The 15,719-nt window shown below is 39.6% G+C and overlaps 1 protein-coding gene across 1 annotated transcript in view; it reads right to left on the bottom strand.

Annotated features, from left to right (window-relative positions):
- Positions 1-15,719, bottom strand: part of Amph (amphiphysin) — a 195,810-nt gene that overhangs the window by 57,454 nt on the left and 122,637 nt on the right. Inside the window, exons 3-5 of the mRNA XM_032884708.1 lie at positions 15,569-15,623; positions 10,388-10,482; positions 8,024-8,119 (exon numbers count right to left, since the gene is read on the bottom strand). Coding sequence (XP_032740599.1) covers positions 8,024-8,119; positions 10,388-10,482; positions 15,569-15,623 — 246 coding nt within the window. The remainder of the gene's footprint in view (positions 1-8,023; positions 8,120-10,387; positions 10,483-15,568; positions 15,624-15,719) is intronic.

Here is a 15,719-nt window from a genome sequence, read left to right as displayed (position 1 = left end):
TACGTGGAAGTTGAACATGCTCTACTCAATGATAACCTGGTCAAGGAAGAATTAAAGAAAGAAATTAAAGACTTCTTAGAATTTAATGAAAATGAAGGTACAACATACCCAAACTTATGGGACACAATGAAAGCTGTACTAAGAGGAAAACTCATAGCTCTGAGTGCCTGCAGAAAGAAACAGGAGAGAGCATATATCAGCAGCTTGACAGCACACCTAAAAGCTCTAGAACAAAAAGAAGCAAACACACCCAGGAGAAGTAGAAGGCAGGAAATAATCAAACTCAGAGCTGAAGTCAGCCAAGTAGAAACAAAAAGGACCATAGAAAGAATCAACAGAACCAAAAGCTGGGTCTTTGAGAAAATCAACAAAATAGATAAACCCTTAGCCATACTACCCAGAGGACACAGAGAGTGTGTCCAAATTAACAAAATCAGAAATGAAAAGAGAGACATAACAACAGAATCAGAGGAAATTCAAAAAAATCATCAGATCTTACTATAAAAGCTTATATTCAACAAAACTTGAAAATCTGCAGGAAATGGACAATTTCCTAGAGAGATACTGGGTACCGAAGTTAAATCAGTAACAGATAAACCATTTAAACAACCCCATAACTCCTAAAGAAATAGAAGCAGTCATTAAAAGTCTCCCAACCAAAAAGATCCCAGGTCCAGAAGGGTTCAGTGCAGAATTCTATCAGACCTTCATAGAAGACCCCATACCAATACTATCCAAACTATTCCATGAAATTGAAACAGATGGAGCACTACCGAATTCCTTCTATGAAGCCACAATTACTCTTATACCTAAACCACACAAAGACCCAACAAAGAAAGAGAACTTCAGACCAATTTCCCTTATGAATATCAACACAAAGATAATAAGTAAAATTCTTGCAAACCAAATCCAAGAGCACATCAAAACAATCTTCCATCATGATCACATTGACTTCATTCCAGATATGCAGGGATGGTTTAATATACAGAAAACCATCAACGTAATCCATTATATAAAGAAACTGAAAGATAAAAACCACATGATCATTTCTTTAGATGCTGAGAAAGCATTTGACAAAATTCAAAACCCCTTCATAATAAAATTCCTGGAAAGAACAGGAATTCAAGGCCCATACCTAATCATAGTAAAAGCCATATACAGAAAACCAGTAGCTAACATTAAAGTAACTGGAGAGAAACTTGAAGCAATCCCACAAAAATCAGGGACTAGACAAGGCTGCCCACTCTCTCCCTACTTATTCAATATAGTTCTTGAAGTCCTAGCCAGAGCAATCAGACAGCAAAAGGAGATCAAAGGGATACAGATCGGAAAGGAAGAAGTCAAAATATCACTATTTGCAGATGATACCATAGTATAGTTAAGTGATCCCAAAAGTTCCACCAGAGAACTAATAAACCTGATAAACACCTTCAACAAAGTGGCTGGGTATAAAATTAACTCAAATAAATCAGTCGCCTTCCTCTACACAAAAGGGAAACAAGCCGAGAAAGAAATTAGGGAAACGACACCCTTCATAATAGACCCAAATAATATAAAATACCTCGGTGTGACTTTAACCAAGCAAGTGAAAGATCTGTATGATAAGAACTTCAAGCCTCTGAAGAAAAAAATTGAAGAAGATGTCAAAAGATGGAAAGATCTCCCATGCTCATGGATTGGCAGGATTAATATAATAAAAATGGCCATTTTACCAAAAGCGATCTACAGATTCAATGCAATCCCCATCAAAATTCCAACCCAATTCTTCAGAGAGTTAGACAGAACAATTTGCAAATTCATCTGGAATTACAAAAAAACCCAGGATAGCTAAAACTATCCTCAACAATAAAAGGACTTCTGGGGGAATCACTATCCCTGTACTCAAGCAGTATTACAGAGCAATAGTGATAAAAACTGTGAGGTATTAGTACAGAGACAGGCAGATAGACCAGTGGAATAGAACTGAAGACCCAGAAATGAACCAACACACCTATGGTCAGTTGATTTTTTGACAAAGGAGCCAAAACCATCCAATGGAAAAAAGATAGCATTTTCAGCAAATGGTGCTGACTCAACTGGAGGTCAGCATGTAGAAGAATGTAGATCAATCCATTCTTATCACCCTGAACAAAGCTTAAGTCCAAGTGGATCAAGGACCTCCACATCAAATCAGATACACTCAAACTAATAGAAGAAAAAGTGGGGAAGAATCTCGAACACATGGGCACTGGAGAAAATTTCCTGAACAAAACACCAATGTCTTATACTCTTAGATCAAGAATTGACAAATGGGATCTCATAAAACAGCAAAGCTTCTGTAAGGCAAAGGACACTGTTGATAGGACAAAACGGCAACCAACAGATTGGGAAAAGATCTTTACCAATCCTACAACTGAAAGAGGGCTTATATCCAAAATATACAAAGAACTCAAGAAGTTAGATGGCAGGGAGACAAATAACCCTATTAAAAAATGGGGTTCAGAGCTAAACAAAGAATTCACAGCTGAGGAATGCCGAATGGCTGAGAAACACCTAAAGAAATTTTCAACATCTTTAGTCATAAGGGAGATGCAAATCAAAACAACCCTGAGATTCCACCTCACACCAGTCAGAATGGCTAAGATCAAAAACTGTGGCAACAGCAGATGCTGACGAGAATGTAGAGAAAGCCGACTGGTATAACCATTCTGGAAATCAGTCTGGAGGTTCCTCAGAAAATTGGACATTGAACTACCTGAGCTATACCACTCTTGGCCATATATCCAAAAGATACCCCAACATATAACAAAGACACATGCTCCACTATGTTCATAGCAGCCTTATTTATAATAGCCAGAAGCTGGAAAGAATCCAGATGCCCTTCAACAGAGGAATGGATACAGAATATGTGGTACATCTACACAATGGAATATTACTCTGCTATCAAAAACAATGACTTTAAGAAATTCATAGGCAAATGGAAGGAACAGGAAAATATCATCGTGAGTGAAGTAACCCAATCACAGAAAAACACACATGGTATGCACTCATTGATAAGTGGCTATTAGCCCAAATTCTTGAATTACCCTAAATTCACAGAACACATGAAACTCAAGACGGATGACCAAAATGTGGATGCTTCACTCCTTCTTTAAAAGGGGAACAAGAATACACTTGGAAGGGGATAGGGAGGCAAAGTTTAGAACAAAGACTGAAGGAACGCCCTTTCAGAACCTGCCCCACATGTGGCCCATACATATACAGCCACCAAAAAGATAAGATGGATGAAGCAAAGAAATGCAGGCTGACAGGAACCAGATGTAGATATCTCCTGAGAGACACAGCCAGAATATAGCAAATAGGCGAATGCCAGCAGCAAACCACTGAACTGAGAACGGGACCCCCGTTGAAGGAATCAGAGAAAGGTCTGAAAGATCTTTAAGGGGCTTGAGACCCCATGAATCCGCTCGGCGTTCTACAGTGTGGATATGGTAAGGATTCGTCCCATTTTATTCAGAGGGACCTGGAATTTGCCTAGAACTGTTCACCATGTCTGAGCCTAACTGGAGCAGGAATAGAGGAGGTGAGAGAAGCTGCACACAAGAACAAAGCTGACCCTGGGGAGTGGGAGGGTGGGTGTGGTGAGCATCTGCCAGAGGCAGCCTCCTTCCAACGTGCACCTTCTGAGTGCTCTCCTACCTAACTTCCTGTCAACCTTGCCCTGCTCTTGGAACGCTGTTAACAATGCTCTTCCAGTGCCTGCACAGACTCTGCTCATAATTCAACATAACTTCTCCACAAGCCACTGACACTCATGACAGATAGATTTAGAAGGTTATTCTAAATGAGCAGCTTCAACTCTTCATATTCATTTCAATGATATTTTTCTGTTGCTACCATTTCCACATGGCCAGGAAATACTTAAAGACACTCTGAGTAGCTTTATGGTGGTCACTGAGCTAGCCTAGGCAAGGGAAAACGAATCTCTTCTGCAAGACCAGCAACCTCTTGTGTCCGCAAAGTGATAAAGCCCATTATTTCTAAGCTACAGAAGCTTGTGTAGCACTCCCCACCTCAGGACGGTTCTGTAGGGATGTGCCTCGGCCCCGGGGACATCTTTAATATCTTCCGAATAGCAAATCATTAGTTTTTGAAGATAGCATTGGTCTTTGAAAATTGCTGAAATTCAGTTACTATCATGCTTCAGAAGGAGGAGGAAGAGTACAGTGTAATCTGGTTTTTGTTTGAAAAATAGGTGGGGTGAATCTTGTGAAGCTTTGCCCTCTGGAACTGGCAAGGCCCTCACAGAAGGTAGTTTACTAGGGTGGAACTAAATATTGTAAAATCTGTCATTCACTTGACACAGATAGTTTTGTGCTATAAAAACAAGTCAATCATATTCCTTTTCTATATGACATTTTGGAAGTTTGGAGCAATAAATAAATAAATAATTAAATAAACAAATACTCACTCAAAGATTCATAAAAACAGAGTTAACTCAGATTAACTTTTTCATACAACACAATTCTAATTAGGTACCCAATGCTAAACTTAAATAAGTCACTTTTAAGTAATAGTAATAAACTTAATTGAAATTCCTCACCACCTTACATTTCTGTTGTTTAGAAAATAATTCACTATTTAATATTCTCTAGCAACCCCAATTTGGAATTCAACTGGGTACACTGAAGTAAATATATGCTTAGTTATTCATGCATGAGTGCCAACTTAGAATCTAAACTATATTTTATAATAATTCTTCACAGCTGTAAGCCTGCCCAGGTTGATGACATGTGTGTTCTTATCATAATATTGATTTTAGATGTCAGCACGACACAATGGGAATCACAACATGGACTGCCCTGCTGGTCACAGCTCAAATGTCAAACATCATCCTCATGAATGGTACTTCACAGCCTTCTGTGATAGTCTGTGGTAAGTGCTTGGAAATTTGTTGAGGTTTTAAATGCATGTGTCTGTTGATCTTATTGGGAGTCAAGGAAGTCAATTTTGGTCCATGCTTTGAAAATTGTCCACTAAGTTCATCTTACCCATAGTGTTCCTTCCCATCAAAACTCCTCTTCATTACATAGTCACTAATCATCATTTTATGACCATAGGGAGTCAACTCCTACTTCTAAATCGGACTCATTGAATACATGTAAGACTTCAATATAGCTATTCTTCCCTCTCCAAGTTGTCTCTTTCCTGAGATACACAAGATATTTCCTTAATTATTTGTCATCTTGCTGTTTTCTAATCTTCTGCCTTGGATGACAATTTTGTCAATTTAGCTTAAGAGTAAAGGAAAGGGGAAAGGAGGTTGATTCAGCCTCTTCACATGACACATGGAAAGCCTTAAAGTGCATTTGCCTTCAGAGTAGCATGAGGAAGCCCTTGATCCTGCTGCTATTAAATATCTACACATGCTGCTACTGGAGGATCACCCTGTGTGTGACCGCAACTCTATGCCTCAAGAAAGGGGCTCCTTGGGAAAAGTTCTACTGAGTATCGCATCAGTTTGACTTCAAATGAATTGAAATGACAGTCTATGCATCTTTGCTTTGTAATTATACACTTTTAGGAAACACAAGCAATAAAATAACTGCCTCTCAGTAATACACTGGATTTTTTTTTCTTCTGAAATTCAGGTGCCTCAGGTTGTCTACTTATCTAGTCAACCCCATCCTTCCATAGTTAAGTCACACTATGAAAACACAACAGAGTTAGATGAGTTGCAGGTTGATTTAAGTTTTCAGGTGGGAGAATACTATTTTCTTTGTTCTCTTCTGACATTCAGATCCTGCACTTTTGGAGATTAAACTATCGTGCAATAGAGGTAACATCAGAGCACGGAGGAATGAAGCCTGGTTTCTGTTTCTCTCATGGATACACTGATTCAGACTACAAATCAATTCTCTTGTAAACAACAGATATTAGATGAAAGGCATCTGCATAAGCAGCAAGTGCAATGACAAGCTGAGTTTGGAACGCACTTTACAAGTCTGCAGCCACTTGACATAGTTCCGCTGCCTGTCACAGCCCGGCATGTGGCTGCTATGCCCTGACTCCCAGATCTTACTTGAGTAGAGACTCTTAGTCCTTCTATCTGACTTTGAACTTTTGCGTGATATCCGTAGGCTGGCTCAGTCTTAAAAGAGTATTGGCACACTAAATACTCTTAAACACACTGAAAAGCGAGTGAAATCCTGGATGACACTTGATTCTACAACAGAATTAGCCACCACCACTGTCTCTCTAAGCTTAGCACACACAAGGCTTTTTAAAAGTCCAGACTCCTTCTTCTTTGGAAAGATAAAGTTCGACAAAGTGGTCCCACTTTTAGACCTGGGGAAGCCCTTGTGCAGGGGGTCTAGCTCTCTCTAGATATTTGGAGATGTCACAGAGCAGATGGATTTGGATAACACAAAATATATTCAGTCATAAAACCATGAAATCTAATGTGAAGCTTCACAGCTTCCATTTCAAATGCCAATTTTAAGTGTAAATAAGTTTATTAAGTTTTACAGACTTTGGGTCTGGATAAATATGAGGTGTAGTAGTTTTGTTCATTGGCAAGGATTTTTTTTAATAAAGTTAATTTTAAAAGAATAGGAAGTGAGCTGTACAGGTTTCTCAAAATCAGACTGGAATGACTATTAGGATTAATCCAAAAAGAGACCATCAAGATAAGCACATCAGAAACCAATGAAATTGGGGATAAGAAATTCTCCAGAACCAAAGGTGACCCAAAATAGAGCAAGCACATTAGAATATAGCCGGCACCTTACTGTGCACAGTCAGAGCCCATACTGCCTGAAATCACCACCACTGAGCCTCTGTTTATCAACACACAGTCTGTTTCTATCACCATCGCTCATCCCTCATCTAATCACTTACTCTGAATCATGAGGACCTAGTAAATTCTAGTAGTAAATCCTCGACTCTAATGTTTGCTGATAGTCAGGTGGCTGTTCTGTCAGATGCCTGCACAGAGACTCTAAGAAAATGAGAACACAGGGAAGACATCTCTAGTGCCTATATTAACATGGCGATCCATCATTCCGATTTGTTTCATTGATGGCCAACAAGGGGAATATATTTGGAGAGATCCACTTAAGTTCCTACCCAGTAGTCCAGAAATCCCAAATGCTCTTTTTTCATAGTCTGTGGGGGTAGAAAAGCTAGTCCTCCCTTGCGTGCTAATGTGGTGACGCCATTTCATTTCACTGTGGGAACAAGGCCAGAGCATTTCCTATAGGTAGTTTCCTGGTATTTGTTCATGATTACGCAGAAGGCCAGGGAACAATGGATTTGTGCAAGATGTCACAGGTGCCCACTGGTGCTGGTTCATAATCTCCTTACCCTGCTAGAAAGCCAACATACCCTGACTCCGTTTTGATCACAGAAGCAAAAACGCTATTGCTGCACATTTGTTGCATACAGATGTTTGTTCAAACACAGCTTTGGCTACAATGACAGTTCTAGAGCTACAATATTCAACCATTCACTTCTTTACCCTCGCAGGGGAGGTAAGCGCCAAAGCCATTGCTTTAAACATAATTCTTTCACATCCTAAAAGGCTCATAATTTGATTTTAATCTGAAAATTTAAAGGCCAGCAAAATGTCCAGGTGCATTGTGACCACATGTGAAACTAACCGCAAATAGTGAAATATCAGATTTCTCCTTACATTCACAGTTCAGTTTCTCTACTCCCTCTGACCGTCATTTATTCAAATGAAAATTGCCTCATACTACATATAAAAAGACTTTAGGTATTTGATTTCTGATTTTGTATCTACAGGTTCGAAAAGACTTAATAAAGAAAGAAGCATTGAAGTGTTCACTAAGAGGAGCACTTTGATTTCTGTGGCTGGATGTTATTTCAGGATGGCAGATGAAAAATCCATGCTTAAATAAATGAAAAGTTATAAATGTCTTTCATTTCAACTTGAGAGCTTTTAATTCCCTTCTCTTGCTCTGATTTTAATAACTGCATGAGACCATTCAATTATTTCCTTCACACATGGAGAATGAAATACCTTTATGTCAGGAAACTGGCCCAGGTACGTGTCCAGTGTCAGCAAGGACCCATCCACTAGCTTTTGATGGAAGTCTTCCCACAGCACATCACACTTCTGAAAGAGAAACAGAGACAGTGACTCCATAATTCCAGACACATTTCATTAAACTGCTAAAATATCTAAAATCATAACATGTAGAAAGCCATACTTCCTGACATATTAGAAGAGATGATATGGACTAATTAGGATTCTATCAAACTTCAAGGCAATCTGGTCAGTGTTCTCATTGACAATATAAGCTAAGAGCTTGGCTTGTTTGAGTACATTACTGATTCTGAGTTATGAGGAGTGCAGAGGCTCTAACAGGTTCCCAAGTCACAGTAGATGGGTGTTGGTGTGACAAGATTAAGAATTCCTGTGAACAGCTAACTTATCTTCAACAATTAATAAAATTAGAGCCATCCCAGAAAGAACAAATGACAAAACACAGCTTAAATATCATTTAAAGAATTAAGAGAAAATTCTATTATACTGGGAGGCTATCACTATGAGGTATATAGTGGATTAAAAAACATATCTCTGGTATTTGTCATGTCATACTTGGGCTGTCACTCCAACATTTCTTTAAGTGAGTGGTAAATCTTGATCTTGTTTGGAAAGCAAACCGGTGCAATCTAACTTAGAGGTAGGGACAGTGACCCACATCAATAATCTCTTTACTTGGGAAACAGAGCTATGAAGACCAAGGCCTGCTTTAGCTGGACAGTAGGTCTGAGTCCAGTTTAGGCTGCCTGATAGCATTTCCAAAAACAAGGAAGCTTTATTTGCATTTTGTTTCCTTTTTTGACCTATAAAAACTAAATTCTAGTTATTATAATGGCCAATTTAAAAATCTTAAGCAAACAAAATAATTTAAATCCATCAAATAAAAAAGGCTCATCATCTGTTGTGAGTAGAAACTGAACATGTAATGATCGGTTGCTCTATTGTCCAAAGGATGATGTTTGAAGCTGGAACTGTGGGTTCAGAGGTCCTGGAATCCACGGGGACTAATGCAGCATAGCAGCCATTTCACTAAAGTGTCAGTGTCAATAGTACCATTGCCATGGACAAAATGGAATCATACAATGTTCTGAGGATAGGAGCACACTTTCCATTATTCTTTAAATTTTCCTTGCTTGTGATGAATTTTGAGAATATATTATTAGTCAGAAATGTACAAAGTAAGATAAACGTTTAACAACATGTTGTTGAAATACGATGTCTTCATACAGGAAAAATGTCAGATGACAAAAATACTTGGTAACTGCATTAAAAAGTAATATGTGGGAACAACCTCACCTAATCCACATCCTGAAAGATTTTGGAAGCTAGAATATATCTAACAAGAGCCCTTCCCACAGATAAATCCATTTTCCTTTCAGTTCTAATAATGTCATGGATATCAGGGTGTCAGCACTGCCAAGCAACGGCCAGAGACTCACTATGGTTGCCCTTTTGAGGCTGCAGAGATATGCAGCTCCTGAATTAACTTCCCCTGGGCTTTGGCTGCATCATCTAACTCAGATCTTCTGTTCCTAGAGGAGCTTTACTGACTCACCTGAGGAGCTGACATGACAAACAATTGCTCTCGCTTCAACAAAGATCTTGGAGGGGAGATAATTTTTGCCTAGAAGCACTCACCCATCAATGACCAGGACATGTTCTGAGCACTGGTGAGAGGACCTTATAATTGTTATTACTCCAGTCTTTTATATGGGAATGACTCCCTCGAGGATAAAAGAGCGGCCTGAGGTTACATGGCTGTTCTTGCTATTTGTTCTACTCCACTTTCCACAAGGTGGTGATACTCATTTGCTCTCTTACTGGAAGCTGGGTGGCCTAGGGCCACGGTCTTCAATTCATGTGTGGAGATATTTCCAAGTCCAAGCCTGTCATAAAGTTCAGCAGAGTTTAGTGACTGGACTAGCTGTGCTACAGAGGGATGGGTGAACTTATGAGCTTGTGTTTCTGCATTCCAGGAGGGCTGATTAAAAGGGAGAAGGAGAAAAGGGGGTGAAATTGCTGCATGAAAATCAAGTTGATAAAAAGACTCTGCCACATATAGCTGGTACAACCTATGCTATGTAAGAGACATGAACGAGTCACTGTCATTGTGAGGAAAAGCAATCTTTAACCCCAACTTCAAGTGGTTTTAAAATCACCTTCCCTCACACTACGAGTTGGTGATGGCCTAGGCAGTAGAACTCCAGGCTGCTTTTTTAGTATCTCTTCTTGATTTGTGATTCATGCCCTGAGGTGGAGAAGTGGAATGTGGGCTAAGTAGTAGAAGTCTTCTGGAAGCCACTCAGGGACTCCTAGAAGTTGCCATCCAGCTCTTACCTCACCAACCATCTTTACATCTTCCCGTCCATACCAATCTGGCTCGTAGACTTCATGTAGTGACTCGGTAAGCTTCATTGAGGCCTCCTGCATACCTGGCAATGGAGAAAACCAGTTCCGGTTATATGGAATAGGGAGGCATGGCTGTCTTATGCCCCGCTTTGCTAAGTGGCACATAAAAAACTGTGATGGAACACCTACGTCTTTCCTGGAGACACTCCTAACCTTACATTCGTTCTCATGATACACCTTTTTAGTAACTGACACAATGGTAGCAAATCACTGGGTCTCAGAAAACGTCAACAGTGTCATCATCTAAGAACTGCAACAACAGTGTGCTCTGGTTGCCTGTTAAAGGGGACCTAACAAATAGTTAGGACACGAAAATAGTAGGCAACATTGCAGAGTTCTAAAAGCAAAATTAAGCTTGGATCAATGTAAGAAATATAGCACTTTTGAAGCAGGTAGAAACAGTATAAATAGGACTTTCATATGTGTCAGCTGAAAGTGGTTTAATGATTTAAATAGTAAAATTGTTGAAAGTGGTTACAATTCAAGAGGAACTTTCTTCCTAAGATAAGGAGTAAAATGTATTTATCTCTTAAAATTGTAAATACAGTTTTGGATAAGGCCTTTTAGACAGTTTTGACTTCATCAGCCTATGGCTCTTAATTTTCTTTGCACATTGGTAGGTGGCAAACATGGTTATTAATAGTCATGGTGCGAAGCTTCTATGAGCAGCTGAGGTATAAAGCACGGCTAGGACTTTGCTAACACTACCCCCTTTTCCTCCTCCTGACATGGCCAGACCCATCAAAGCATAGAGAATAAGATGCAGATGCTGGGTCTACATGGAGGTGCCTGTAAATGACACTAGAAATATAGGCAAACAATAGGTGGAAGACCCCACATGGCCACGTTAATGTCTAAGCCTTTATCGCTAAGAAGCTGATATAGGGTAATGCAGTAAAGCAAGGATTGAAATCATTTATAAACTGAAAACAACCACATGATTGATGGGCAGACAGTAAGCAGTTTTGGATTCAGCAAGGAGCTGAACTATAATCCCAATGACAAGGCTCCTGGTATTTTCTTTAATCTCTGCCTGCAACTGAAAAAATTATTAGTAGCTAAGAAATAGGCACTAGACAAGTTGGGGGATGCCACTGTCAGTCAAATGACCTTTGTGGTGAAAAACAAAACTGGCCTCAAACAAAATTTACTCAATGATGCTAAAAACACAATATTACAGCCATGTTTCTCTTAGTGACTGTCCAATGTATGGCATATACACGGAGAATTTGGAAAAAAACATTTTAACATAGAAATGGGTTCCAAGAAGTTGACCCCATACGTACCAGGTGGATTGAGACTCAAATGAAAAAGGGGTGGACTTCCTTGTAAAGTACACAAAAAGTTTGGGGTATTTTACAGCTGGGAAATATTTCCACTTGAATGTGCCTCTCAAAGTTTATGTTTTAGAACCTTAATTATCAGTACAGTGAAGTCTTCAAGCAGAGACTGTCAGAATGCCTTCAAGAATGGATTAATGCTACTATTGAGCAAGCAGGCTCATATCCAAGAGGGCAGAGCATTCTAGAGAATGAGCTCCTTGCTTTTTCTCCTTTGTCCAGGGAATGGTTATGCTGTAGAGTGGCAGAGCTTTCCAGATGTGGGACTTCTCATCTTGAAATTCCCAAACTCCAGATGAGCCAATTAAGTTTCTATTCTTTATAAATTACCTAAAAGCACAAAACCAAACTAAAACAAAGTACTTATTCTGATTACAGAATACAACACAAATATCTAAAGTCCAGTTTCCTTACAAAGTAATTTTTTTCCCTTAGAAGAGAATTCATGCTGAAAGCTACTGCTGGCAGTTAACATCTAATACATGATATAAGATTAGTCATTTATAAGCTTGTATATCACCACAGAGTACCATATATAGGAGGAATATTCAGTTTCTATGAGATAGGAGCCTCTATTAAAAATGTTGGGCTTTCTCCAAGGTATTTAGTAAAATAGATTTCCATTTGAAGCCAAGTTCATGAGCTTCCTTTCATCCTCTGAGACTAATGGTAGATATTGCATTCCAATATAAGTATTCTTTGCTTGCATAGCCTTGAAATAAACATTTTAGTTAAAACTAATAGAGCTTGTATAGAACAAGAAGCAACCACTCCAATAAGCCTGGAGAAATATTGTCACTGGAGTCACACTACATTGGGTAGCAGTGTGCTACAAGAGGAATAGACCATGTAACAAAACCCCAGGCCCAGGTAAAGAAACCTCCCTTCCTATTGTTGGTCAGGAGTGTTCAGAACTCCCAAAACAATGTCGGCCACTGCCATTTTCATTGGCTCCCTCCCAGAACTTGAAGGTAAAATTCTATTTCTGAAGACACACCACACACTCCAGACACTGGACTTGAAGGAATCAAGCTGGACTGACCTTGGAGGCTCCTCCCTGAGGATTAACTAGCTCTCACAGTATTATAAAGGCCATTCAAGCAGACAAGGAAGAAAACAATCAATAATCCTCCCCAAATATAAAGCCTATAAAGCCCAGTAATGACAAGTGGGATGAGATATCCCCCGGGGAACAATAATAACACTTTTACCTTAGGGGCTACCAACTGTGATCTAATTGGACTTAAGGCTGCTAAAGGGGAGGGAATTCATGCTTGGGACTATACACATAGCGAGCTACCAGATGCTGGAGGAGCAATGGACCCTAGTAGATGGAAAACCTAAAACTGCCAAGTTTTTAAATCAATATGGCTTCTAACTATATTCTAAAGACTTATTCTTATACCCACAGCATCTGATCACTCAGCAAAAGAAGCTTATTTTATGCAGTAGACAGATGCTACTACAGAGATGCGAAGATGGTCAAAATGTAGAGAAGTGGCCACAGAAAAACAAACTCCAAGTGGCACAACTTCTAGACCTGAGGTTCAGTGAATGCCATAGGAGAGAGGGCAGAGAGTGTAAGAGCCAGGACAAAGGTACTAGTTTTGAGATAGCGTTTGTGAATTCAGACAGTGACTCAATGCTTCTCCCAAAATTGCCTCAGCTTCCACAAGCCTCTGGGGCTGATCTCGTCTCTTTGTACTGCTGCTGAAATGGTGCTGTGAGGTTGTGAGCACTGCACTACCATCAATTTGCCAGCATTCTTGATAAAACAGAAACTGGCCTCAAGTGAAATGTCTTCACAAGGCTAATTATGACCTATGTAATGCATGCATGAGCCTTGTGTTTAACTGTGTTTTCCAATCCAAAATGTGTTCCCATGAGCATGACTTATTCTTCTTAACACTGAGAAGAGCAGCCATCTGGGATATCCTGCCTACACCACTGAATGTCTGAAGAACACAGTGTCGTAGGCAGCTCTGAGTAGCACTCTGAGAAGCTCACCAGGCATCTGCTTAAACATTCATCATTCCAGTTTTTCACCAAAGTAACATCAACACAGAACACCGTGCAACATAACTAGCTAATACCATCAAATCAGCAGAAACCAAGGAGGGTCAAGCTCATATGATCGCTTCTCCATCAGAGAGATGTGGCCACCAGAAGTAGGCGGGTGCTGCTTTCATGAGCCACCCAGGTTCTTCAATGAACTATTGCCTCACTTAAGGAGCTTTCTTTCTCTATTATACTAAAGAAAAGAATTATACCAGTCTTTTCCTGCAGAATTCTCTATATTAATGAGATAATAGAGAGCAAATTATACACAATTATACAGAAGGAGAATCCTGTGTCATTGTCTCTTTAACCATTCTTTAGTGAGTCTTGAAGATGGCATTTTCATGTCACAGCCCTCAGAAGTTCTTTGTTACTTTCTGATTTTGCAGTGCTGGGGACTGGACCTAGGAATGGGTAGTCAACTACACAAATGACTGTTCCACCACCAAACTATGTCACCCTAACCCTGTTTACATTTTCATTTTGAGACAATTTCACTAAGTTGATCAGGGTAGCTTTGAACTTATCATCTTCCTGCCTCAGCTTCCCCTGTTTTATTTTTCTCTACCTAATTTTTTTCCTCAAATATTTTGTTCAGAGGAAGAGGGAGAGAGGGAGAGGGAGAGAGAGAGGAAGAGAGGGAGAGGGAGAACAAACAAACCTTTCTCTACTTAGTTTACTTACTAGGTTCTTTATATCTTAGTTCAATTGCATTGAATAAATTGTCAAAGTATGGTAGTTTTAAATACATATTTATACAATCAAATCTCTTGTTCTTGGTTTACATCTTTTGGGGTATCTTGTAAAGACCTAATTCATTCGAAAAATAGAGACTAAATATTTTGTGTTTTAATCTGATTTTGAAAAATTTTGCATGTAAATATTTAACTGGTTATTTGAATTAAGCAGTAGTGAAATGTAAAATCGGGCCTTCAATGTTTGGAGAATTTCCATAACACTCCTTATAGATACTTCATCCTGCTGCCACAGGTCTTGAGATCTGAGGTCTAATCCGCGGAATATCACATCTGCTGATGCTCTTGGCTCTGACTCAGAGAAGGCCTGGTGATCAATGGAGAGCAGCTTTGCTGAGCACACCCCACCACCCATTCCTCTCTCTTCCCCCTTCCACTAGCCTCTTAGTTTGCGTGACAAAGATTAGAAACCAATGCAAAGGTCTAGCTATTTCCATCTAGGAAACAATCTAGCACATTGGCAGGACTTTATAAATAATGTGTGTGGGGGAGGGGCGTTTTGTTGTTGTTGTTTTGGTTTTGTTCTTGCAAGTCACAGGCTTGTGTTCCCTGCCCAACTGCAACCAGCTTGTGCTGCAACTTCTTTCTCCCCATATTGAGAGATCTTAAGTGGGTCTGTGAGAATTGTACTCTTGGGACCTAACTCCCCAGGCTGCAGCTTTGCTTTAGTAAATCTCTAACACACTCAGTCTAACGAGCCTTCCTAGAAATCTCTGGCATGTGGGTGGTATTTATTCTTAGTTTGCAACAGAAGGGCAGATGTATATTTGTCCTTGTGTATTCTGATTATCATTTCAATGGAAATTGGAGGTGGGTGGAATAAAACACCTGTGTTCAAGTACCCTACTTGCCAGAAACCCAAGTGGCTTCCTCATTAACACTCACTCCTGTCTCCTACAAATTCTAAGAACAGCTTCGCTTAGAAGCAGGTTATAAACAACACGCATTCACATTACCTTTGATTGCCGCTAAATATCCTCGCAGTTCTCGTTGAAGTCTGGTACCCTCTGCCTGAAAAACATACAAATACAGATATGCTAAACATCCTGTCTATGTTTTGCATACAAATATCTAAGAAGCAATAAGATTTGGTTATCATTTCCAGAA

The sequence above is a fragment of the Rattus rattus genome, chromosome 14, assembly GCF_011064425.1.
Source record: "Rattus rattus isolate New Zealand chromosome 14, Rrattus_CSIRO_v1, whole genome shotgun sequence".
NCBI lineage: Eukaryota > Metazoa > Chordata > Mammalia > Rodentia > Muridae > Rattus > Rattus rattus.
This window is presented reverse-complemented; position numbering and strand designations above follow the sequence as displayed.